The sequence below is a fragment of the Coenobita brevimanus genome, chromosome 21 (assembly GCF_032717465.1).
Source record: "Coenobita brevimanus isolate Jiangsu-jjx chromosome 21, ASM3271746v2, whole genome shotgun sequence".
In the NCBI taxonomy this organism is placed as follows: domain Eukaryota; kingdom Metazoa; phylum Arthropoda; class Malacostraca; order Decapoda; family Coenobitidae; genus Coenobita; species Coenobita brevimanus.
Genome location: NC_136974.1, coordinates 37,907,734 through 37,932,930, shown reverse-complemented (window position 1 = coordinate 37,932,930; position 25,197 = coordinate 37,907,734). Strand labels below are relative to the sequence as shown.

At 44.2% G+C, this 25,197-nt stretch overlaps 1 protein-coding gene across 1 annotated transcript; it reads right to left on the bottom strand.

Annotated features, from left to right (window-relative positions):
* Window positions 1–1,573: 1,573 nt before the first annotated feature.
* On the bottom strand, window positions 1,574–24,863 carry LOC145392166 (uncharacterized). The gene is made up of 15 exons (XM_080266616.1): window positions 24,352–24,863; window positions 21,336–21,490; window positions 20,296–20,483; window positions 18,715–20,148; window positions 18,170–18,301; window positions 17,303–17,488; window positions 16,596–16,718; window positions 14,815–15,060; window positions 9,962–10,078; window positions 8,519–8,770; window positions 5,755–6,301; window positions 4,711–5,220; window positions 2,817–2,822; window positions 2,000–2,298; window positions 1,574–1,711 (listed from the first exon to the last, which is right to left on the bottom strand). The coding sequence occupies exons 1-15, from the start codon at window positions 24,861–24,863 to the stop codon at window positions 1,574–1,576; spliced, it is 4,845 nt and encodes a 1,614-aa protein (XP_080122742.1).
* Window positions 24,864–25,197: the final 334 nt, after the last annotated feature.

The following is a 25,197-nucleotide window of genomic DNA, read 5'->3' as shown; positions in this document are numbered from 1 at the left end:
TTTGTACTTTCTCCAAAAAAATAAAGGAATATATGCGGGAACTCTATTATATTAGTATGCTTTCTTATGATATATCTGTCCAGTAGGGGAACCAGAAATGGCACTTAACGAACATTTTTGTAGTTTGCACACATGAGATTCCAAGACCAAAAAATATGTTGTCTTATAACACACTTCTAGTCTAATCTTAATGTCTCCATTTTTCTGTGGAACTGTTGAACCGTGACTAAAGACGACAAAACACCGTTGTCGCAACACACACAATATGCCCAGGCGCTCTGTTTTCTAAGGTACTGCTAAGCCATGACTACAAGAATGGAACAAGGATGCTGCAGGTCACTTTATCTCCATTTTCCATGGAAGCCAAGTCAGAACAGAAGCATCAACAAGATGCCATTGTTTCTCAAACACATCTTCGTGCTCCCTGGTTTTCTCGTAACTGTGGAACCGCAGGATATCAAGAGGCCAGAAATGTAACTCCGATTTTAACGGTTCCGACACAACTGATCATACACTTTTCACCATAACTTGGCCTAGATTTTCTTTGTTTGCATCTTATTTCACTTAACCTCAGTGGCAGAAAAAAAAAAAAAAAACACTACAGCTCTACATCCATTCCATAGCACTTCTTCGTGACTAGCATCATATTCTAGTACTATTCTACTGTTACAACTCGGCATTCAAGATGGAGAGAAGGCAGTTTTAGACCAAGTTAAAGTGAAATGAGTAGAGTTCTACATAACACTGTGGCCGTGCAGTCCCTCACCAACCTTACACTTCTCGTCTGACCTGGGAGAATCTAAACTACTCTACACCTTTAATCAGGCTACATGATAAATACTCCACCTCTGTCTTGGGAGGCTAACTTGTCCTCTTTACAAGCTAAAGGAACTTAAGAGGTCTGAGTATAGGCTGTATTGTGACCCGATTTATCCAAAGGTACAGCCACCTAATGCACTGGGGACATGTTGGATAAAGCAAGCCACAGTAGACACAACATAACAGTATTGGTGAGCAACTCAAAGACTAAGCAAAGGTCATCAAAAGCTGTAATATCAACGTCTTTCAAAAAATGTAAGCCTTGTAACAAACATAACAAAGAAAACAAAGACTTAACCTATAACACATTGAACATATACATATATATATATATTTATATATATATCTTTATGCATATATATAGATATATCCTGTCTGTACTGTACATATTCAAGACCTAGAGCACTCACATGTGGCAAGTGAATGTTGTACTGGAGTGCAGGTGTGGATCTGTAGGGGAGTGTGGGTGTGGGGACGGATGTGAGAGGTGGGGCAGATCTGGGGGAAGGTCAAGGGACTGGGAGATTTCAGGTGGGCAGGAGGGTTCGTGAAGGTGTGTGGCAGTGGGGCAAGGCAAGTCTGCCTGTGGTTCTGGCATGTGTGAGGCTGTATGTGTGTCTGTGGAGGAACAAGGCAAGTTTGTGAGTAAATTTGGCATGTGTGAGGAGGGTTGGTGTGTGGGGGAGTGTGAGGGTTGATATAAAGGCGCATGTGCAGCTGTGCATGGATGTGAAGGCAGACTCATAGGCGGGTGCTATGCTGAAGCCGCCTCACTGATTCCACCCACATTTTCATTTACATCTCGGCCACCCTGACTTAGGTCCTCCTCAGGGAAACCAGCATAAGGCCCATTATGCTTTAAACTCATCCCTTCCTGTGCCTCTCGCCTCATCTCCACCCCTCTCCTTGTCTCCACACCTCTTCTCGTCTCCACACCTATGCGTCTCTCCTCCACCCCCTCCATCCTCGTTTCAATTTCTGGCAGTTTTCTAGGTTCAACACTTTCTACTCTTATTTCAGACCCTGCTTTTTTCATCTCAGCTCCCTCTATTCTTGGTTCCACACTTTTTCTTGTCTCACTTCCCAGCATTCTTGTTTCAACCCCCAATCTCCTTGACTCCATACTGTCTCTCCTTGTCAGCACTCCTTCTCTCCTCAACCCAGCTCCCTCTCGTCTCACCTCAAGCACATCCCTCCGTAGATCCTGGGCTTCACGGAATTCAAAAATGTCTGGATCAGGGTCTGTGTTCTGTGACCGGCTAACCATCCTGGCAGGGGTGGGATGGACCCGTGTACCTCGCCCTGCCCCCCTGCCCCCTCTAATGCTGTTGGCTCGGGTTGCCTGGCCTCCCCGCTGGTCTGCTGGTAATCGCTCAGGTTGTGTGCTTGGAGTCACATTCTTTGCAAATTCTCTAGGCTTAGTCTCATTATCTGTGTCAGCTTCATATTCCTTAAGCATCTCTTCAAAATCTGGAAAAAGTATTTTATTTCCATTAATTCTTTTTATCATTCTTAAGCATCTTCAAAACCTAAAAAACACCTACCCATTAACACTATCATCACCATTTCTGACACACCACTTACTGACTGCTAACCAAATATGAGGAGTCTAGAATGCGGGGGACAAATCTCCCAGCCCCTCCCCCTCTTTTCTTTATCACTATATACACTTTAAGTCCCCCCCTCCATCTGCTCGTGAAAACATAGTAAGTTGGCCCCTGGTATTCTAGACTCCTCATAAAGTTCCATATTTTAGTAGTTTTTGCTGTGCTGTATATGAGACTTGCCTCCACCATCACCACTGAGTTCACAATATCAAAACATACACTGAAGGAAGGTATCCCCATTAATCAGTAAGTAGAGATGAAGAAACACTAGCCAAACACCAAACGCAAGCAAATAACACTTTCACATTCTTAGCCCCAGTCCATTCAGTCAACTGTAAAGAAAGAAATTACAGGGATATTGGGATATTTTTTTTCAATGGTGGCTATAATGATGTTCTGAGGAAGGAAATTTTTCTTATACATTTATTCCCCATTTATTAAAATGTTAATATCTCAGACTCAACTCCATTTTAAAAATGCATCAATTTTAGGTCCAAATTTTGCTTAAGATTATGCCAACCAGTACCACACAATAAAAGCACAAAATTATTGCAAAAACATGGGCATCACTTGTTGCATTGAGTGTTAAATAATCCGATAGTTAAAAAAAAAAAATATGAGTACTCACCAAAAACACAGACTAGCGTGCAAATGCGGGGAGCTCATTGTTTACAGCTTGCATTATTAAATATAAAATAATAAGTATGGAGTCCAGGGAGGCTTTGCTGATAATCGAATAGGTCCATTTTAGGCTGGGTACTGGATCCGGATATTTTTGGAGGGTCTAGCTAGTGAGTATAGCCAGGAAGTATGCGGACTCCTCGAGGTCGTCCTGTTAGGCTCAACCTTCGGATATCTGAAGTCCGGATAAATGGGGCTTTCAGTGCTGACTGGTGCAATACATTGGAGATCACTGATAAATAACAGATACAGTATTGTACAGTGTACGTAACAAAATTTTTCTTTATAAAAACATCAATAATCAAAATCATCTATCTATAATCTATCATATATACTGTATATATATGTATATAGGGCTCTTATGCTCCTCACAGGGCAACATAGGATTGGATGATGGATATATCTATTTATCTATTGCCAGACGCCTCAATCCCGTTTGGGGTGGCCACAAACAAATCGCCTCCAAGTCGCCATGTCCCCCGCCATTTCACTGCCCTGCTCCCAACTCACACCCCCCTCTCTCTTATACCTCTCCACCCCATCCCTCCATCTCATCCTCGGCCTCCCCCTCCCTCTTCCCCCCTCCACCTCACTCACATACACTCGCTTCGTCAGTCTTTCATCCTCCATTCTCTCCACATGGCCAAACCACCTCAGTGTGTTCCTCATAAAGTTTCCTATCACATCCACATCCACACCACAACGCTCCTTTATATCCTCATTTGTCAGCCTTTCTCTCCATGTGACTCCAGAGGCTCCTCTTAAATAACTCATTTCCACTGCTCTCACTCTTGACTTGTGTCCATCCAACAACGTCCAAGCTTCACTTCCATACATTAGAGTTGGTATCACAATACTGTCATGTAGTAACTTTTTCACTTCCATGCTCACTTCCCTGTTTCTTATCACTGCTTTCAAAGAACCAGCAACCTTTCTTCCCTGCTGTACCCTTTCAAGCACTTCACCCTCCAAACCTCCATCCTTACTCATCACACTACCCAAGTACTTAAACGTATATATATATATACCATCACTAAAAAGTGGCAACAGACGAAACTGGAGGACAAAAATATACAGAATATCAATTAATATAATGTATTTCACCATTACTTCTTTTTCACTTCAACTCTGTTCACATCTCCCTCATCATCCGTCAACATCTTCCAAAATTATTGCCTCGTCACCTAAGAGTCGTCCTTTCCATCTTTAAGATGTAAGCAGCTTTAACAATGATAGATTTTATACATACAGTAATTTTATGCTACTCTGCAGGGTTTTACTTTGGAACTTTGTGTCACACTATTGCAACCAGTCATACTATGATATTTCGAGTTAACATGACTCACTAGCATGAAGACCCATGTTCTTGTCGGGTTTGGAGGCTTCAAACACATTTTCCTCTGAAGATTATTTTGCTTATTACACCATAGTATACTTCTCTTGGTGTCCAAGACTGTACAAACTACAATGTAATAAAAGTGCATCAGACTTAGTAATAACCTGGCAACAAAGAGGTGCCAGGAAAGATGCCTCCTTAGCTGACAAAGAGTATGGGCCTAAGTTTTGGCATTATGCCTGGCTGGGAACAACAACATCCACCCACCAGAGTTGTCATCAGGCTCCAGGTTGAAGCGAGTCTTTCTCCTCCGGCTGCCCCGTCTCATGGCCTTCTTCCGCCGGGTCTCCACCGTGTTGTCTGGCTCCTTCCCTCGGCCCCGTCCACGGCCCTTAATATTCCCCCTGCCGCGTGTCTTGGGACGGGGCGAGGGGGTGGAAGGCGGGGAAGGAATGTCCGAGGCATCTGACATAAGGGCGGCGTAATCTTCCTTGTCGTCATAGTCCTCCCCATCGTCATCATCGTCATTCTCCGGCTCAGCATCGTTTACCTCCTCCACTTCATTAGCAGCAGGTGTGAGTGTGGGGTCAAAGGTGGGTGATGGAGTGGGTGTGGGCAGGTGGGCAGGAGTGGATGATTCAGTGGTGGGTATGTGCATGGGAGTGGGTGCTTGAGTGGTAGGTATGTGGGTGGGCATGGGTGATTCGCTTGTGGGTATGTGGGCAGGAGAGGATGTTTCAGTGGTAGGTATGTGGGCAGGGGTTGGAGAAGGTGTGGCTATGTGGATGACAGGGGGTGAATGTGGTGCAGATATGTGGGTGGATACAGGGGATGTGGGTGTGGGTAGGTAGCTTGGCACAGAAGACGAGGAGGTGGGTACGTGGGTGGCTCCAGAGGAGGAAAAGGTGGGGAAGTGGGAGGAGATAGGGACTGAGGGTGTGGGTATGTGAGTGGCTACAGGTGACACAGGTGCAGGTAGGGGGGTGGCTGGGATAGGGGATGAGGATGTGGGTGTTTGGCAATTAACCGGTGACGAAGGTGCTGGTATGTGGGTAGGAAGAGGGGATGAGGAGGTGGGTATGTGGGTGGGAACAGGAGACGGTATGGGTACCTGAGTAGGCACAGGAGATGACGGTGTGGGGATGTGGGTAGGGACAGAGGATGAGGGTGTGGGTATGTGGGTAGGGGCAGGGGAAGAGGATCTGGGTATGTGGGTGGGTACATAAGTGGGCACAGGGGATGAGGGTGTGGGTATGTAGGCTGAAGTCTGTGGCTGAGAAGCAGGCGATAAAGTACGAATTGGCGACTCACAAGAGGTGGGGGTCTGAGCCGGTACCGGACTTTGAGGAGTGGGCGCAAGGGCAGGCACGGGTGAGTGTGAGGGCGCTGGGGTATGGATCAGAGGGGCTGTTGTAGTGGTAGATAGGGTGGTCGGTGGGATGGCACTGGTGGTAACGGTTGTGGTGATGGTGGTGGTGGTGACAATTGTTGTTGCTTCGGTGGAGGAGATTGTACTATTTTCATTACTAGGACTAACACTATCACTATCATCACAAATGGGTATGACTTCAATGGGCTGGTCTTGTTGGGTGCCAGGGGGTTCTGGTGATGGGGGTGGGCCAACAGACTCAGCAGGGGTGGGAGCAGCTTCAGCACGAGTGATAGGAATGGGGATGGGAGGAAGAGCGGTCGATGGTAGACCAAGAGAAGGAATCACGGAAGGTATGGAAGTGGAAGAGGGGATAATGGTGGAGGGGATCATGGAAGGTGGGAGTATGGTAGAGGGAGACAGGGCAGTTTCCAGTTTTATTGCTGGTTCTGATTTTATCGCTCGCAGTTCTTCCATAGCGGTCTGAACCTGAAATGAGACACAACATTAATGGCATGGGGTCAAAGCGAGAAAATTTCCATCTAGGGAGTCTGTACTTCTGTAATAAGAGGAAATAACTGCTTGTTTGCCAAAAACTTTCCTGGTCAATCAATAATCCAGCCCTACTTCATTACCCCAGCTTGGAGGTGGGATGTGGTTGGATTAAAAAACAAAAGAAGAGGAAGCACAAAAGCTGAACGTCCCAACCCTAAGTCCCACCTCAGAGATGGCACGAGGTAGGATCCAAAACCAAAGAAAAAGAAAACACAAAAGTGAAACTATCAAGCAGCATGTTCAGTGACATGGGCCACACCTCATTCATGTCCAATACGCTGACTCTATGAAGCTAATTTTCATTCTGTGCCATAAAATCCATCATCATTATCTAATCCTGTGTTGTCCAGTGAGAAGCACAGGTGCCCAGGGGTAGGCAAGCTGGTCCTGACATTTCAGATGAGAGTGACCAGCCTCACTCATCCCTGAGTGGCATTACATGGACAATAAACCCTAACCACCCACTGGATATAAACCTGCACAGGCTCAATCCAACTGGAGCACCTAAATTACCCATTAAACCACCAGGCACCATAATTTGGTTATATGGTTACCAACCAATGTAGTAAATGGTTTCCTGTTGTACAGGAAACCATTTGGCTTGTCACTCAGTGTACAGTCACCCATACACAGAAGGAAGAGGAAAGAATGAAGGAGAGAAAAACAGAAGAGGAAGGAAGGAATGCTGGAAGGAAGAGTGGAAAGGGCAGTCACCGGAGAGCAGCACTTCATCAAGTAAGTGGATGGTGAATGCCCCCATCTACCACTATACTGACAAATAAAACCGAACACAAAGCAGGAATTGTTTATGTGGTAAGTCTAGATCAACAATGCTACATCTCATTAACCCTTTAACCGCGGGTGTCATCCCAGAATGACATTGCAAAAACTGGACCAAACCGCAGGTGTCATTCTCGAATGTTTGTGAATATTTTGAATACCGCGCGTTTTTTCCTTGCGCCAGTTGTTTCAAGGGAGAGTAGCTATTAAGTTCTTTCACTCCAGCCGACCCCCCCCCCCGGGCCCCCACCTCCCACCCCCTGGGCCCCCCACCCCACCCCGGACCAAACACGCATCAGTATCTGTCCAGCTGTGTGAGTGACAACACTGCTGATGTGGCAGTGAAGTGCAGGCAATCACAGTGCCTTTTACCTGCCTCAGTGAACACAGAGTGGGTGTTTATCGTATGTGCAGTGTTCATATACGTTTATAGTATTATTATCAGAATGAGGTTGGCATTTGGTAATGGTGTGTGAGCGAAAAATAGTGATTACAACACCGCTGATGTGGCAGTGAAGTGCGGGCAATTACAGTGCCTTTTACCTGCCTCAGTGAACACAGAGTGGGTGTTTATCGTATGTGCAGTGTTCACATATGTTATAGTATTATTATCAGAATGAGGTTGGCATTTGGTAATGGTGTGTGAGTGAAGGTAATGGTGTGTGAGCGAAAAATAGTGATTTTAGATCACTCACTTCTAATGGCACTGCCCATCCAGTGATAGTCAACGAAATCATGAAACCTACATCATTGCAAAGCCGAAGGTTAGTACTTTCTAATGGTACCTTATTTTCCGCTCTAGATTTATTCTGTGCAGAGTTATAAAGGTTTAAAGTTTGTTTACATTTTGGCTGGAACCCCCGCGGGAGAGGCCAGTCGGGGCAAAACAATGCCCGCGGTTAAAGGGTTAAAGACTATCAAAAATATTTTGGCAACTGCCTTGCTCACAAATCCACACACTATCCCTCTAGCCTCATATACTAAAATGCCGGGCACATACACATCAACTATCCTAACTAAACACTCTAATACAGTCCCTCAAGATGCCTACTTCCAGGACTGGTAAGTGTGTTTTCCTTTTTCATTACAATTGTTTTTAAACCTTATGGCTCATACCATTTTTCTTCTTTGAACAAAACATCTGCTACTATTCCAGTTTAATTACCTAAATGTGTTCATTCAAGGGCAGGGTTACATGGGGTCATTATAGGATATGAACACAAATCCCTGCTATGGCGACCCCTCACAGAATGTAGCATTATACAACAAACAGATAGGCAGATAGATAGATAGACAGACAGACAGATAAAGATTGCTAGATAGGCAAAAAGATATACAGACAAACCCTAGTGACAACCCCCACAGACTCACATGTAGTGGAGCATTACTATCCTCGCCCTCAGTCACATCCTCCACCTCATCCCCCAGACTTTCCAGCTCCTCCAGGTTGTCTCGGCATCCCAGCTCCAGCCCGTCATTCCCCACCACAGAAGGAATGGCATTACCCAAGTGGTTTAAGGTCTCCTGGCTGATGTGCTGCTCATCATACGTCAATTTTGTTCGATTGGAGAGTTTGAGGGCTTGTAGTCTTGGGTGGTACACACACAACTGCTTCACACATTTCTGAAAGACAAGGCAGAAGGTGAGTGATTATCTGAATAAAGAGAAGTGAGTAGTTGTTTGATTATTATTTACACCCTTAACTGCAAAAGGCTCTCCCCTAAGCTGAATAACATCTTTTTGAAGGTGTCAGGAATAAACAATGATATCATCCTACTGAAAACATTAATGGAGGTGTCTAACCCCTCTGTGAATGAGATTTTCAACTGGGGAGAGCAAAAAATATACAGTAAATAAATAAATAATTTACTAAAGAGTTAACTTTTAACTGCAACATACATGAGATAATGTTAACCACAATACAACGTTGTTATATCATCCTCAGCGGCAGCAGCATTATCACCACCACCTTGATGTCTCCAGGCAACTCCCAAGAGCACATGGCTGACACACAAACACTCTCCAGGCTATTATGGGAATCGCATTCCTGCAGTTGCTCCTCTTTCTCTTGCTGCTGTTTCTTCCCCTCCTCTTCTCCCACTAATTTAATGTTCATCAGTGGCTACTAGAAAAATTATTACCTGTTAAATCAAATATAAAAATTCACAAGTCTCTTCTCTGGAACATCTTCAGCAACAATTATTTAAAAAGTACATTCATGATGTAATTTTCCTCAACACTTTGGCAAAACAGAAGAAGGGAGACAAGAAGGGAGGGCAGATGAGAGTGGAGGAGGAGGAGGAAGGCAAAGACGTGAGAGACATAACCCCTACATGCCAGGGGTTTTCCAATGTTGCACGCTCCTCCCTACAGGGGATATCCGTGACGGAAAAAAATACCCTTACTTCAAACCCTAATATCTGCCAAACTATAACAGCTAGAGAAAAAATTAAATATACATAAGACTCACCAACTCTTCCTCTTTCAAATGAAAGTATGATCACATCTCCAGGTGGTCCCATCGATGAGTAAGATAAGTTCAAAGTTCAAAGGGTGGTGGGAAGAAGCTTGCACCTATACATGTCAACCAGTGTTGCTCCACACCCAAAATCGTGATGGCTATACACATCAGCTGGCAGTTAGGGGATAAGGAAGGGAAGGAGAAGGAAGAAAGGAATGAAAGAGATGAGAGACAGAAGGAATGGATGAGAAGATCCAGGAAGGAAGGATGGACTGAAGGAGACACGAGAATAAGAAGGAAGGAAGAAGTCATGAACAAGAACACTACCAACAGTCACAACACCAGCTCCCCACCTGTCTGTAGCGGCCAGGACCTCCGAACTTTGGCATATCCTCGCAATAGAGACAGTTGCCGCAGGGGGTTGTGGTCTGGCAGCCAGGACACTCCCCACAGTAGTACTTCGTCCGCACCTGCAACACAAGACATGGAGCCAGTGAATTATATGCTAAGGTATGATGACTGTTACAAAATAGGGCAGTGTGTTATAACAGAGGCTTTGAGATATTTTTGTTGTGGCCACCCCTTGCGCAAGTCATACGGGAGCAAGGTTGATTTGGGGACACAAAGTCACGATTTGTACACCAAAGTGTCTGTGTGCTATAATAAAGTTTTGGGGGCATTTTTATCATGAACATCCTACATGAACTCAGGGATTTGATGACAGACACTGAATTCTTAAGGGGCAGTACATATGGTGAAGCCCATAATTTTGAGAGCTTCAGTGATGAGTGAACAGATGTTCAGTCCTTATAACTGGGCACTCTAATGATAGGTCTCCAACTTCTGCACTGACCTTTCATTGCATCTGAATTCTACCCATGCTATTTATAATGGATTTAGGTCGCATTATAATGATGGCAATGTATTGTCTAGTTTTGAACTGCAGATGATAACACTTCACATTACTATTATATGTACGTACAGTGCTAATAAATCCAGCTTGTGCTGTCAAGTATACCAGTAATTCCTCATTCCACACATTTGTTTTCTGGTCTCTAGGAAACTCCCAACTTAACTCGATGAGGTCTTCATATTGTTCTGCAGCACCATATTCAACTTGCACATGTGTAGAATACTTTACTCTCAAATTCAAGACCACATTCCAGTACAAATTAAATGAAAAGTGTGTTGAGGTGAACTTTGCTGACTAAGATTTATGAAAGTGTTTTCAACTGATGCCCAAATGAGCAATCTAAATATATGTTTTTAAATGATATTTTACCATATATAAATGATGCATTTCTATCAACACCCCAACCACAATCATCCTCATTCTCATCCTAAATTAATTTCCCACAAATGCATGACGAGGAGATCTGAGCAAAAGTATTGATCTCTTTGGGGATATAAATTGGAAAAAGCATTTCATCCCCCCATGTTTTCAGAATAATAAAAGATTCCTTGCAGCATAGGTGCCAGTCACTGGGGTTGCCACATCCCTAGGCCAAAACAGTAGAACATATTCTCATCAGCCTGGGATGCTTTCAAGCTGTTTGTATTCTGTGATTTATTTTCCATATTATACCTTCATTTTTTTTTTTTTTCTATTTAACCAGATCATTGAGCTCACAGTAACAGGACTCTCATAGCGCTGGTTCCTTCATTACTGTCTTGTATTTATGTAGTGTGCTTATAGGCACACTACATAAACAACATGCAGAGTATCAACCTGTCATTTGCAGAAAAACTGATACAAAGACAATGTGCCAAAAATCTCCTAGATGATGAGAATATAGTGAGTTCTTGCTATAAGAGAGATCAATATATAAAGGGCATCAAGCACTGTATGGGAAAAAAAACACTGAAAATATACACTACATCTGGGCATTCCTGACATAGCAGACCAAATAACTATCAAGCACTGTATATTCCAGACAGAATAAACGCTAACTTATCATATCTACTCCATTACAGACCACGAGAGAGCAGCTACTACATTGACAATAACTTACACAACACTGAATATAAAGAGACACTATCTAACCCAAGGCAATACGGATGGTAAAAAATGAGATCGAGGAAAGGGCATTTGAAAAGGAAAAATCAGATAACATAAGGGGAAAAAAAAAAAAAAAAATGTATGAGATGTAGTCAGGTCAGTGGGGGAGGGGGGGGGGAAGCAAAGGAATTTCAACGGAATATGACGGGAGTAATTTTTTCATTTTTAACTGACAAAATATAAAGGTTACACGAATTTTAACAATCCAAGGGATGGATCAAGGATATGTCAGCTCAAATACGACACTGATTGAGCTACAAATAATACTGTTGCAGATCAGCCCAATACGAAGCAATGAATGGTAAAAGGCTGTGTGACTGTTGCAGTGTTTGTGTATATTAGCTAATACTACCATAATGTCATCAACCTAGCCCAAAACACTCCATACAATGACGATGGATTATATCATATAAAGGAAACTGGTAAAGATGAGCAAGACTGAGAAGCATATTTTGGTGGACAGAGAAAAACTTAATGCAGTTATGGACATGTTCAGTTCTACCCTACAGATGTTACAAAAGTGATCCAAAGGAAGAAATCTTGTGTGTGGATAACTGTGAGGTGTAGCCATGAATTTAAAAAATCTATACAAGAGGTGAATGGAATCTATGTATCAGAGTACTTTACATGTAGAGTACTCTATTTAGCTGGACACTCTACCGATAGTTTTCATTTTCTGTGCTTTCCGTTTCTTCTTGCTGGACCCTACTCATTCTAATTCCTGGTGGTAAGTACAAGTTTGGTGGTAATGGAGGTGGTGGTGATTTTGAGACAGCATGAGGACAGGGTTCTCAAAATGCCTTTATGATGTTATGGGTAATGCAGAGATGAGGACTTGTTGTATGGGAGTAAGTACGAGATAGTAACAGAGAGAATGACAACGAGAACAGACCATCCCTTGAAAGAGAGAAAGATTCTACATACATGCAATCCATTATCTTCCAATAAGAACCAACATTTAAAATAAACTACTGTATATGCTAATCCAAAATACAGTATACTGTACCAACACATCACCACATAAATATCCCAAGGAGAAATATTCTTACTACAGTAATTTATTACTCTGGTCAATCATCACAAACATAAAACTTATTGGCAGTTGCTGACACAAACTCTTTGGAAGCAATATTACCAGTGTATGAAAACATCTCGCTCAACATAAAATCCTCAAACACCGAAGAATTATGTAAGCAAGTCTCAGTATCTCTGATGGGAGCAGGCATAGAATTTCAAGTAATGCACATACAGTATTTCTCAAGACTGAACAGTTATGAATTCACATAAAAACCTAGCAAACAAGCGACAAATGGCATAAATTCATCTGCAACTTAGCAACAAATTTGAAATGAGAACTACTCGTACTAAAAACAGAAAGGAGAGGGGCAACAATGAAATAAGTCATCTTGGTCAGTGTGTTAGAAACAGGTCAAGAAAAGCTACACATGGTCTAGGCATCTTAAAATACCAGGAGACAATTTTTGATGGACGTAAAGAGACCAATTCAGGCTTTCAGTTCTAACAAAATGTACTTCATGCAAACTTTGTATATGTAAAATACCTGACATCTTGCCACGAGTACTGTATCATACACTCCTACATCAGAAGCCTGGGGTTATATGCTACACTCCATTCAACTGCAAGTTTGTCCTATGTGAAACAATGGTTAACCTAGCTTAATCACTGTGCATTACCCTCATACCCCACTTAGTCTGCCTTAACTAAAAGTCTACTCCCAACAGGAACCAATCAAGCACTGAGTTCTCATAAGCATCATGACATATATAATAAGATGGCTGGCTTTCCTTCACAAAGCCAGACTGCAGCTTCAGTGTGCTATTAGGTGCAGTATGTTGTGACAATGACAATTTACAAGCATTTTCATCACCTTCAGTACTTCACAGTCCTTGCCACATTTCAATGCGCAATTCATCATCTACCTCACCTTTTGACAAAGGTAGTCCTTACAATGTTTGGTCACACTATTTCATATGGCATTCTAAATACAGTATGTGTCCATAGTAACTGGTAAAATGGCTGCTGGCTCTGTCAGCATCTTACTTTATGTGGTCCAGTGTAAGACCTGACAGCCATTCCCAGCAATTATAGGATTAGAAGTCAGGAACTACTTTGTCCACTCGAGATGTAAGCTTTGAAATCATAGTACATTCAAATCCTACCACTGACACGGCACACACCACTGTGCGTGCAGGTACTTCCTGCCCAGCAGTGTGACTCGGTGTTACTTCTAGAACAATACCTCTCCTGCTTGATTTTTACTCCCAATGGCAGAACCTTGGTACAACTGCAAAGGCTGTGATTCAACATCTGCATCAATGTCAGAAGCCAGTTTTCAGAGTACACTGAATATGCAAACATACCAAGGCTAACCACACTATACTTCTGAACTTTACCGAGTTCTCGGTCACCTCTGAAAATTTGCACAACATTAATCATCACCCTGCTTACCCTGTTGCCCAAGTACACAATGGTTGGGTAAATCAAGAGACCGGCTCTGAAATTCAGGCTGTGAATCAGAGGAAGAGTAGGCCCCAGTGAGGATGTCTGTATTGCACTCTGTCCCCTTGTGTCAGAGGAATGAACAGGCTGCATATACAGTGTAGGGTGAAAGGTTTCCACATCATTATCCTAGTACAGGGAAGAAAGTGGAGGGGGGAGAGCTAGTTCCATGCTTCTAATCCATTTTGTCACATTTTGGAACTTGCAAGGAAGAGGTAAGCGGCATTCATTCGTGTCACCATTGGGGAGGAGGGGAGGCCTCAGTGGTAGAGTGTCAGACTCAAGACTGAGGGGTCGTGAGTTCGAGCCACGCCCTGTAGCTGCCGTGCTGGGAGTGGTAGCACCCTCCTCTCACTTAGCAGGGCATTAAGATCTAATAAGGTCCAGCTCAGGGGAACATTTCCCTTCCCTTTCCCGTCACAATCGCCTATGGCAAAAGACTTGATAATCTTGAATCTACTACTGTCATCTGACTAAGTTTTACTGCCAGGACACACTGACCTTAACTCTGCAATTATATCGTATGAACTGACCTATATTAATAACCTCACCTAAATCCACCTAACAACCCCAGGCTCTGAACTGAGGAAGGACGGGGAAGGTACAAAACAACAACCGTGCACCGACCTTGGATGGGCTTACCCGGCTGTAGGGCTGGGCAAATTTCTTCTTCAGCATCTTACGCATCAATTTCATCTTGTCGTTGTGAGTGGAGGGCTGGTCAGGGGTGGGACTAGAGGCACCAGAGCTGATGCTTAAGGTCTCGGCCATGAGGAGTGAGTCGGTGGAGTAAGGGGAGGGTTCACCAGCGGTATTGAGGGCCGCACGCACCTCCTCCATTTGTTGTTGCTCACACACCCGCATTTCACAAATCTGCAGAAGTGCAGATTTGTGTTACGGTGGTTCTCAGGCCCTTGAATTGCAAGCAGCCCCTGACTCTGGGTGACGTCTTGTTTAGGTCCGTCTTACTGCTACCACATGATTATATTCAGCTTAGTAAAGGCTTCTTGTACAGAAGGGGCTTATTAAGGCTAAATCTAATCCTTAAGTCTCAGAAGCCATTTCTAAGCCAAATTTAATCCCCAGGAGATGGCAAGAATACTCTAATTAAAAGCCATCACATGAAGCCAGGGGGCCGTGTCACTTATGAAGAGATGTATGTAGTGGTACTTCTTATGTATCCACTTGACAGCCTCTTCCCTGATGGCCAGCAGTCCTCCAACCCTTCAACAGATGGCACTACGCACCATCATATGCCACCACTTGAGCATTAAAATCCAACTGTCAATACTGAGATATGCTGAGGCAATCTCATTTAGGAATGGTGTATGATATTAGCAGGGTTGTTTTTATGGTGTATCGGTGGGTTTTAAAGAAGGGGAAACTATCTCAATGATATTAAAATCCATAATCTACTTCCTGCAACAACTGGGACTGGCCCTACATCAAGGTAAACTGCAGTCCACCTCTAAGCACTTGATCAACACCTCCCTTCACCTACACATCAAGAATGAAACAGCAGGTAGTACAAATGCTAAAGAAAAGTTATATTTATGTGACCTTAAAATATACATATACTGTATACAGTACCTGTATATATTTTTCCGTCCAGTAAACAACCCTCACACCTGATAAGAATCTACATCAGTTATTACTATACACTGACTTTTGTAAAGTTATTGAGAAGTGGACAAATTCAAGTACTGTACATGGGTATGCTGGCAGTAAAACTTAACACTAATTTCCCATATATTATCGTATATATCTAAAATGTTCAGGCTGAAAGGTTTCCATTTGTAGCATTCATTGCATATCATGCATTTTTATGTTTCTTTGGTATCTGAAGAGAAAAAGATTTAGCAAGAGTCCCAGTACGGGCTTATAATGCCCGCGTTGGAAGATACCCAGTTAATGACAGCAACATAAGCTTGTTATTACTCAGACTTAGCAGACGTGTCTCTGCACACGTGAGTGGGTTAGTGTTGCCTCCAAATGACCTCGCACACATCTCTTTATCTATGTCAATTACCATATACCTATTGATCTCTCTTATTAATCAACCCTGTACTGCCCCATAAGAAGCGTGAGAGTCCAGGGCCAAGCTAATTAGTCAGGACATCAAAGGCAAGAGTGACGTGTAACTTGCCCCTGAGTGTTATGTGAAAAATAAACCCCAACCATCCATCAGACGCAAACCTATTTCTGTCTATTCTGTTTCTCATCAAATCTTCTTCTACCCTTATCAGAAGCCCCGATAGCAGTCTGGGGCTACGCTACTTAGTCTGCACATGTAAGGTAAGAATGACTAGTTGCTTGCCTCCGAGTAGTACTATGTGAGCAGTGAATCCCGGCCACACTCAGATGTCAACCTGCTTCTCAAAACAAAAACAAAGGCATCAATGAGTTACCTTGCGTCGTGCGGGTGGCTGGGCAGCTGCGTTGTGGAGACAGGCATAGCATTCATTACAGTCCAGTGTCCGCTGACAGCCATCACATCCTCCACACTTCCCTCGGCTCTTTTTAGTGTTGGTCTGGAATAGGAAGGGAAAAAACACAAATCACAGTGAAATCCAGCAATTAAAGTAAAATCAAACTAAATGGTGCGATACTTTCTCTTAAGGAATGGAAATTAAAGCAAATATCAAAACTTATTACAGCCATGGGCTGCTTTGTGTCCTCAATACATTCTGAAAAATAGGATGTTAAGTGAACTGGAAGTTAAGTGACCACTGTAACTTATGCGCTGCATACTGTACATTGTACCGTGTATACAGGTACAGTATATGGTATATACTGAGCTTTACATTACTTTTAAAGTACAGTACAGTACTATATCAAAGCCCAAATTAAAACAATAACACACAGCCTATAGAATATGCAACTGGATGCGGCGGCTGCCTGCAGCTGGTGATGACATTGTTATACGGTAAAATTCACTACTCGTTAGTAATCTTTTTACTGCTTTTCTGTATATTTTTTACTGCTTTTATGCAAATAGGGAAGAAAGAAAATATCAAGACGTATGAAGAATATTACAGTGTACTGTACCTGTATAGGTTATGCATTTATGTACAATATAGGGTTTTTTGACTACCAACACCACCACATTACCCACCTTGCGTCTCTTTTTGAAATCCTCTGGCTCTGCCTCGGCCAGGATGCAGCGCTTATACACACACACCTGCTTCAGTCTATTGGGGCCACCGAACTTGGCTTTGTCTCGACAAAATCGACACTGGGTGCAGTCGTCGACAACCTGACACCCCTCACACTCGCCACAACCTTTCCGTTTACGGCCAATCTGTGGAGAAAAGTTAGATGTTACGTCAAATGTCAAACCGTCACACATACTCCAACAGCTCTGTAGTTTGGAGTTCATTCTCACAAGTTTAAATATTCTGACAACTTTATACTTTTGGCATCAATTCTCACAAGATCCAATATTCTGATAACTTTTTACATTTGGCAACTATTCTTGCATTCTAACAGCTCTGGATTTCTGTGGATCATTCTCACAAGTTTACACATTCTGACAGCTTTGTACTTTGGGGTTACATTCTCACAGATTTACACATTCTGACAGCTTTCAACGTTGATGGTCACTTAGATTCCACATGCCAAGTTAGAGTAAGAAGTGTTTAATCAGGTACCCTAGAGCATCATTCGTCGTGAAAACACAGAATAATCAATGTGGGCCTTAATACTGATTCAAGAGTCAGGTTAGAGAGAATTCTGTACTGTAATATGTTTCTCTCTCTCTCCAGGTAACTATGTCCTCAGGAATGCATTACATCACTGGGAAGAACATCTACATATGAGCACTGTTATTAATTGTGGCTGTACTGAACATCTGACATTTCTCTATCTTATCACAATACAGTATTTCGCAGTGACATGTGGCTTTTCAATCACCCTATAGATAAACAGAGGCAGCAGTAAGCCCCTGTACTGTATGGCTAGAGTATTAAGGTTGGGTATTTACATTACTGAGGTGTCCAGCAGGGAAGAGATTCTTGCGGACCTGCAACTGGCAGCGGCTGGCTGGTATCTCCTCAATCACCTCAATACCACCGTCATCATCACCACCATCATCTATGGACACCAAGGGCGGTGGCTCCTACGGTGATAGCCAGTGGAGAATAAGTTACTAATAGTTGTTGCTTTACCCTCATCGTCATCACCTTATCTTATTTCTGCTATTAAATATGGTGAGTAGGATTCAGAATAAAACTACTGTAACCTGATTCAGAATATAACTACGGTAACCTAAATTCATATCTAAGCAGAAAGAAATGGGTGCTGGAGAAGTATGCCTTCCACAGGTGACATTAATTAATACAACTGGGTGGCTCCACTGCCAGGTTATACAAATGTCCCTTCTCTCCCTCCCATCCCAAAGGGAGGATGAAGGACTGCAGAAGAAGGGCAACTTCAGCCACCAGTCCACCAAGTTCACATCCACTTCACCCTAGGTCCACAAAAGCAACAGAACAGTAAAGCAACTGGATAAATCATTCAGTTACTGACCAGTTTTGTTAACGGGAGTGTTTCCACTGATGCATCAACAGTCCTGGGTAGTTGGTCCCCTGCGGGTTGTATTGCCCCACCCAGCCCCACCCTGGACCCCATCAGCAGCAGAGGCAGGGCCCGGCTGTCTAAGCTGTTGCCAAAGTGACCTAATCTTTGTGCCAGAGTTTCACCTTCTGTTTTAATGGACTGGAGGCCAGTGAAGCTCTGAGTGAGATCTGGTTTAGGTGGTGTGTGATATCTTGTTTCTTCCCCACATCCCTCTCCATCAACACATTTTCCCTCCCCACCATCCACAACCACACTAGGTCGGTCCTCACTCCCCAGGGGTTTTGGAGAATCACACTGGGAAGCAGCTGCCGCACTTAGGTTGAGAGCCCCCTGCTCCTCAGAGGCACTGGCGCTGGGGCTCAACACTCGAGGCTGTTCTGTAGGCGCTCCATGTAAGTTGATATCCTTAGGTTGGCTGTGTAATAAATGGGAATCCTTCACTACATTTTCTGAAGCTGCTGCAGGTGCAAGAAATGGAAAAAGGGCAGAATAATTCGGCAAATTTGAGAGATTGTGTAGGTTGGCTAAACTCTGGAGACTAGCAGAAGAACTGAGGGCAGAAAGGTTGTTATGGAGACTATCAAAACCACCAGCGAGTGATGCCAGGTGAGGGTGTAACTTGAAGTTATCATTGGGATCCTTGCTGATGTCTTGGTTCACCATGTTGGTCCTGAGGGAGTACAGCAGTGGCAGCGCTGGGTGATGACTAGACTTTCTGCTGTTACTGCTGTGCCGACTACTGCTCCTGCTGCTGCTACTTCTGTGGCTGCTGCTTCGGCTCTTACCACTACTGCTGCTGCTGCTGATTTTGTTTTGGGCGGCCTCAAATGAGTGCTGAACCCCCAGTGAGGCCAAGGCTGAGGAAGTGAGATGAGTGGCAAGGGCCGAGGGCAGCATGGAGGAGGGTGCCAGGGGAGCCAGGAGTCCTGGCATGTTGCAGGGCAGGGATGTCAGCGCTCCCAGGGCCAGGTTGTGCTGTCCACCTGTTAGGTAGGAAGGATAAGATGGTGGTGGATCAGGCTTGCTGTCCTTGGAGAGATTCAATGGCTTTGGAGCAGGATTCATTGAGGGATTCAAGCCAAGGTCGGGGAAAGGGTACCCACTTGCTGCAAACACACTTCTCATCGGGTCGGTCTTGGTCAGCAGCTCACCAAGGATGCCGCCCCGGGGATCAGGAGCCAGTGGAGGGACAGGGTTCGGGTCAGGGAGGGTAACCGAGGGCAGGGGCAGGGCAGGGCAAGGGTCGGGGGGGTCTGATGGGGCCAGATGGTTCACATTTAATTTCTGGTACAGTATTTGATCCAGTCGGCTGCCACCTCGCCTCTTGTCTGGGCGGTCGTGTCGAGACTCCACCTGACTGTGGTATAGGTCTGTGTGGCTCTGCTGGTGATCTGAGTGACTGTGGCTGGGGTCAGAGTGGGTACTGGTGGGGTCAGCATGGGTACTGGTGGGATCAGCATGGGTACTGGTGGGCTCAGAGTGAGTAGTGTTTGGGTCAGAGTGGGTACTGGTGGGGACAGAGTTGCGGGCGGCCTGAAGCCTGGCCAGGTCCAGGATCGAGCCACCCTGGGCCAGGTAGGTTTGTTGTAGCACCAAACTGAGGTCATCCATTCGCAGGAGGTTGGCCACTTCAATGAGCTGGTAAAGACTGGCACCGGGCGGGATAATGCCAGTGTACAGACACGTCACAACACCCTGCACCGTCGCTAGTGGGGTGCCTGCCAACCACACACAAAAACATCAAAGCATGAGAGAAGACAATAAATACAAAAAAAAAAAGACAAGAAAATACAGGAAGGTAGTTACAGTAGGGTGGCTGGCTCATACAAGACAGCTCTTGTGCAAGGGCTTTGGGATTATTTAGAACACCAGCCAATGGTAGCCAAATTCAAGTCCTTTAAACTGCCTCAAAGTGCCAAAACCTAATAAGGTCTTGGTAAACTGATGAGTAGTATTAAGTGAAATTAATGAAGCAAATCTGTTACACTGTTACATTAGTTTGGACTCCCACATATGCTGAGAAATTATTAATCGGTATTTCACTGCAATCATTTCAAAGTAACTGATACCTGGTAACTATTATGTTACTTCAGAAATATAAAGTATGCTGACAACTACAATTATTATTCTTGGGCAAAATATGAGTTAAGTCTACCTTAAATGAGTGAACCAAAAGTCTGTAAAATGTGGTAGTTGTTAATGAGGGTGTGGTGGGTGTGCTGGTGTGTATGTGGTAGTAGTGGTAAGTGTCAGTGTGGTGTGTGTGTGTTCATTGTGTGGGGATTGTGGCTGTGATGAGTGACGCTGTGGTGAAGAGTGGGATAGATGTGGCAAGTGTGGTTAGCTGTGGTGAGTGTGCTGCACGTGGTGGTAATGTATGTTGTGGCTGGGGTGAGTATGAGTGCTGTGGTGGTGGTGGTGAGTGTGACGTGAAGTGGTGGTAGTAGTGGTGGTGGTGGTGGTGGTGTGTGGTGGTGAGTGTGGTGTGTGGTGGTGGTGGTGTGTGGTGGTGAGTGTGGTAAGTGTAGCCATGATGAAGAGTGCGGTAGCTGTGGCAAATGTGGTGGTACCTGTGACAGAAATGATGGCAGGGTGGTCTGGTGTGGTGAGGAGGAGGGTCTTAAGGAAGGGTGATGCAGCAGCCAGCACAGCGCAGTGAGCACCCACGTGGCCGCCCTCCGCCAGCAGCACAGCATCCAGACCAAACTGTTCCTCATGCAGCTCCCTGAAAAGTTGTACAGCATTATACTCTTTATCATTTTCTATCAATCTAGCTTTATCTGTAACCAAATGCCTCAATCCTGTAGGGGCTGACCACAAACAAATTGCCTCCCTCCCATTAGGCTGCCCTTCCCAACTTACAGCCCCCCTCTTTCATTTACCTCTCCACTCCATATCTTCATCTCATCCTCGGTCTCCCCTTCTGTCTCCCCCCTTCCACCTCACTCACATTCATTCTCCTGGTTAGTCTCTCACTCTCCATCCTCTTCACATTTTCACTTGGTCTAAAACTGACTTATCTCCATCTTGAATGAGCAGACAGCTTAGACCAATGACAATGTAGTTATAATTTCCCTAGGCAGTTTGTACTGTAACCACGTGATTACAATTAGTTACTTCTCAAAATAAAAATGTGCCAGCTTTAAACAGGCCTGCCTCTGATATACTGATTACAGCATAGAGGGGTATTAGTTTTTAATGCCAGATGTAGCATAAAAGTACTGTATATAGTTTTTAATGTCAGAAATATACCCTTCATTCATAAGATAATGATGAAACCAGTGTAAATGAGGGACAACACTACTTCAACCCTGGCCTTTTCAATCTGATGTACTTATTCTTTTATTGCAGGCTCCAGATGATTTTATTCACTACAGGAGAGATTTTTCAAACTGGCTCGGTTAGATACAGTATTGCATTCACTGTCCAAGGTCCTTGGGGGGGGGGGAAACTTCACTGTCCAAGGCCCTACAAAATTGAAAATAAAAACAGGAAAAAAGTTGGCAGCAAGAATATAAGAAGACATTTGGGTGAAAGGATTACCAGTTAACTCTATGCTGTGAGTGACAACTACAGTAACCTGCCTATAATACTGCTAAGATGCTGACATCACAAACAGCACTATGGGAGATAATGGAGCCTATGAGGAAATGTCTTATGGTCAACACCCTCCTCAGTCACCCCAAAAGACCCCCAAAACTGCTCTAACCACCTCAAACTAGCCTTAACTGCAGCAATTATAAACATAGTTAAAAATGAACTGTACTTTACCCTGATGTTTAGAGGCACACCACACCATCACTCACACCAACATCCCACACCATCACACATAATCACCCAGACCACATCATCACCTAGACAACACTATCATCCAGACCACATCATCACCCACACCACACATTACACCATCACCCCATAACAGTGAGCATTCAAGCTGTCATGAGACCTGTGTTGTGGCTGATACAGCCACACAATGACGGCTTATTGTCATACTGTATTTGGCTGTGTTTGGGCCTGTGGATGCAGTGTGCTGGATAAAACAACTTTGTAATAACTTTTGGGTCTAACCTTGTGCCTCCCACATTATAGGCAATCAGCATTATGGAAGAGTTTGTTATTGGCAAAATAACTGTAATTCGCGTGCCTCAGTCAAACGGTCTGGTCCACTTACTCAATCCCTAGCATATGACTGATGAGATATTGATGTGTAATGCCACCAAGAGATGTAGATTTTTTTTTTTTTAATGCAAAAAAGAAACCAAAGGCAAAAACCCCACAAGATTGTTCCCTACAAGAGAAAATAAAAACGTAAGTGTTATTAGTCTGTATAGTATTGAACTATGGCAGCCTAGCCTTGGGCCCTTACACCTGAGAGAGAACAATATGGAATTAACAGGTATTTTACACTTATCCAAATGGCAAACAATGGCCACGGTAAAAGCAGTAAATTGAAAGCAGTGTGCCAAGCCTGCCAGCCCGTCATGAATAACTTACAACAGGTAATGTACTGCGTGACATACAGTGTATTTCTACTCTGCTGCATACAACTGATGTCGACCTGCAATGTTCACCACGCTACACCACGTATACAGTGCGAGCCATTCCCATATTAACCTCTATGGTGTGTCAGGGCCTGAGGCTAGGCAACTGTGGGTGAGTGCATTTAAGGATACATGACCAGCTTACTTAATCTCATTAAACGGATACATGACCAGCTTACTTCCTTCACCTCATTAAAACGGATACAGGACCACCATACGTCCTTCATCTCATTATTTGGATACATGGCAAGCTTACATCCTTTATCTCGCTATGTGGATATACGACCAGCTTACAGCACTTCCGTCACCTCACTATACAATCAAAACCCCAACAATCACCTCTTGCAAATCAAACCCATCCGTGTCAAGGCCATTACTCCGACAGGGGCATCCTATCCACCAGACCACCAAGTGACTAATTATGGGGTGGTCCCGAGAGAATTCTTTGGGGGCATCCGTGGGTATTTCCCCATGCATTTGGAGTACTCAAAGCACAAATATTTAAGGGAGAGACAGTGATACCCCACAGGCTATGCCACAGCACAAGAAGACTGGTGAGCTTTAAAAATAAATAATAATAAAAGAATAAATCACATACAGAAAGGGGTGGTATGCATGCATAGGAAATTTGTGTTGAGCAGTCAGTGTTGGTTATGTTAAAGTAACGCACGGTGCAGAAGTACACCTTCACCCAAGCAGTGGCACTGATAAAACCAAGTGCCTTCAATGCCCAGCTCTACAAATGCCCCTCAACTCCTTTTATATCCTCCAGAAGGAGGATGGTGGAGAACATTAGAAGGATAACTTCACCCTGCAATCCACCAGGTCATGTTCAGAACAGCCTGGAGCAACAACTCCAAAGCACAGTATTAAAAAAAAAAAAAAGTTTGGCCATTCAGTATCTGGTAAGGATTAGACTAAATCTATAATGACAGGTTTATCTGGATTAGGAACAACTAAATGTTTGTTTTGGTTGTCAAACTCCCGTAGGGAAGTTAATCCAAGACCATTTTTAGGCTATTTGTTAACGCATTCCTGTGCTAACCTGATGGCGTGGACAAGTGTAGCATCATGGCGAGGGTTGGTCAGCTGAGATTTTCCACTGTGATGACCTCTGACCTCATGACCCTGCTTCACCTCATCTTCCGCCTGCCTCCCGCTATCCCGTCCTGCCTTGTGGGACTCCATGCGTTCTTGTATAAATGATTTTACTCCCTCCCCAGCGTAAGGCAGGAAGGCCCTCAGGTTATCCATGGCCAGGGGGTAGATGTTCTTTGCCTCCTCTACTCCCTTGGCGGCCATGAAACTCACAGTGCTCTCCAGGCCATGTAAAGGAGGCTTCTCTTCTTCAGTAACTACCGCGGATGCTGGGTTGGTCTGCGGTGCCGCCTGCAATATCTGCGTCTGTGGGGGCTCCGTGGCGGGGTTAGTGAGTGGCTCCGGTGCGTCAGGGGACTTGGGCATGTCCTGTGAGGGCGGTGGGGGGTCCTGGGGTTGGGGGTCGGGCTGGGGCGCCTCCTGCAGCCGGTCAGAGAGCAGCGACCTCCCCCCCTCCATGGCGCCGCCTCACTCACACTCCCCGCCACAACAACGCCATCTGTAAACAAGGTCACGCTCTCGCAATTACACTAAATTACATTAAATGTTTTCATATCTAATTACCCAAATCTTTTTTTTTTCCATATGAGGGATAACACTAATATCTGATTTACTAAAGTATGCTAATAAAAGTATGTATCGTAAACAAATTCACGTTCATTAGGCTACTAAGTAACCCAGTAATACACAAAGTTACAGTTGCTTTACTGCAGTATCCATTAAGCACCCAACATACTTTTGATACCTACTCATTTACTAATAATAACTTTATACTAAACTTACTCAAGTCAGC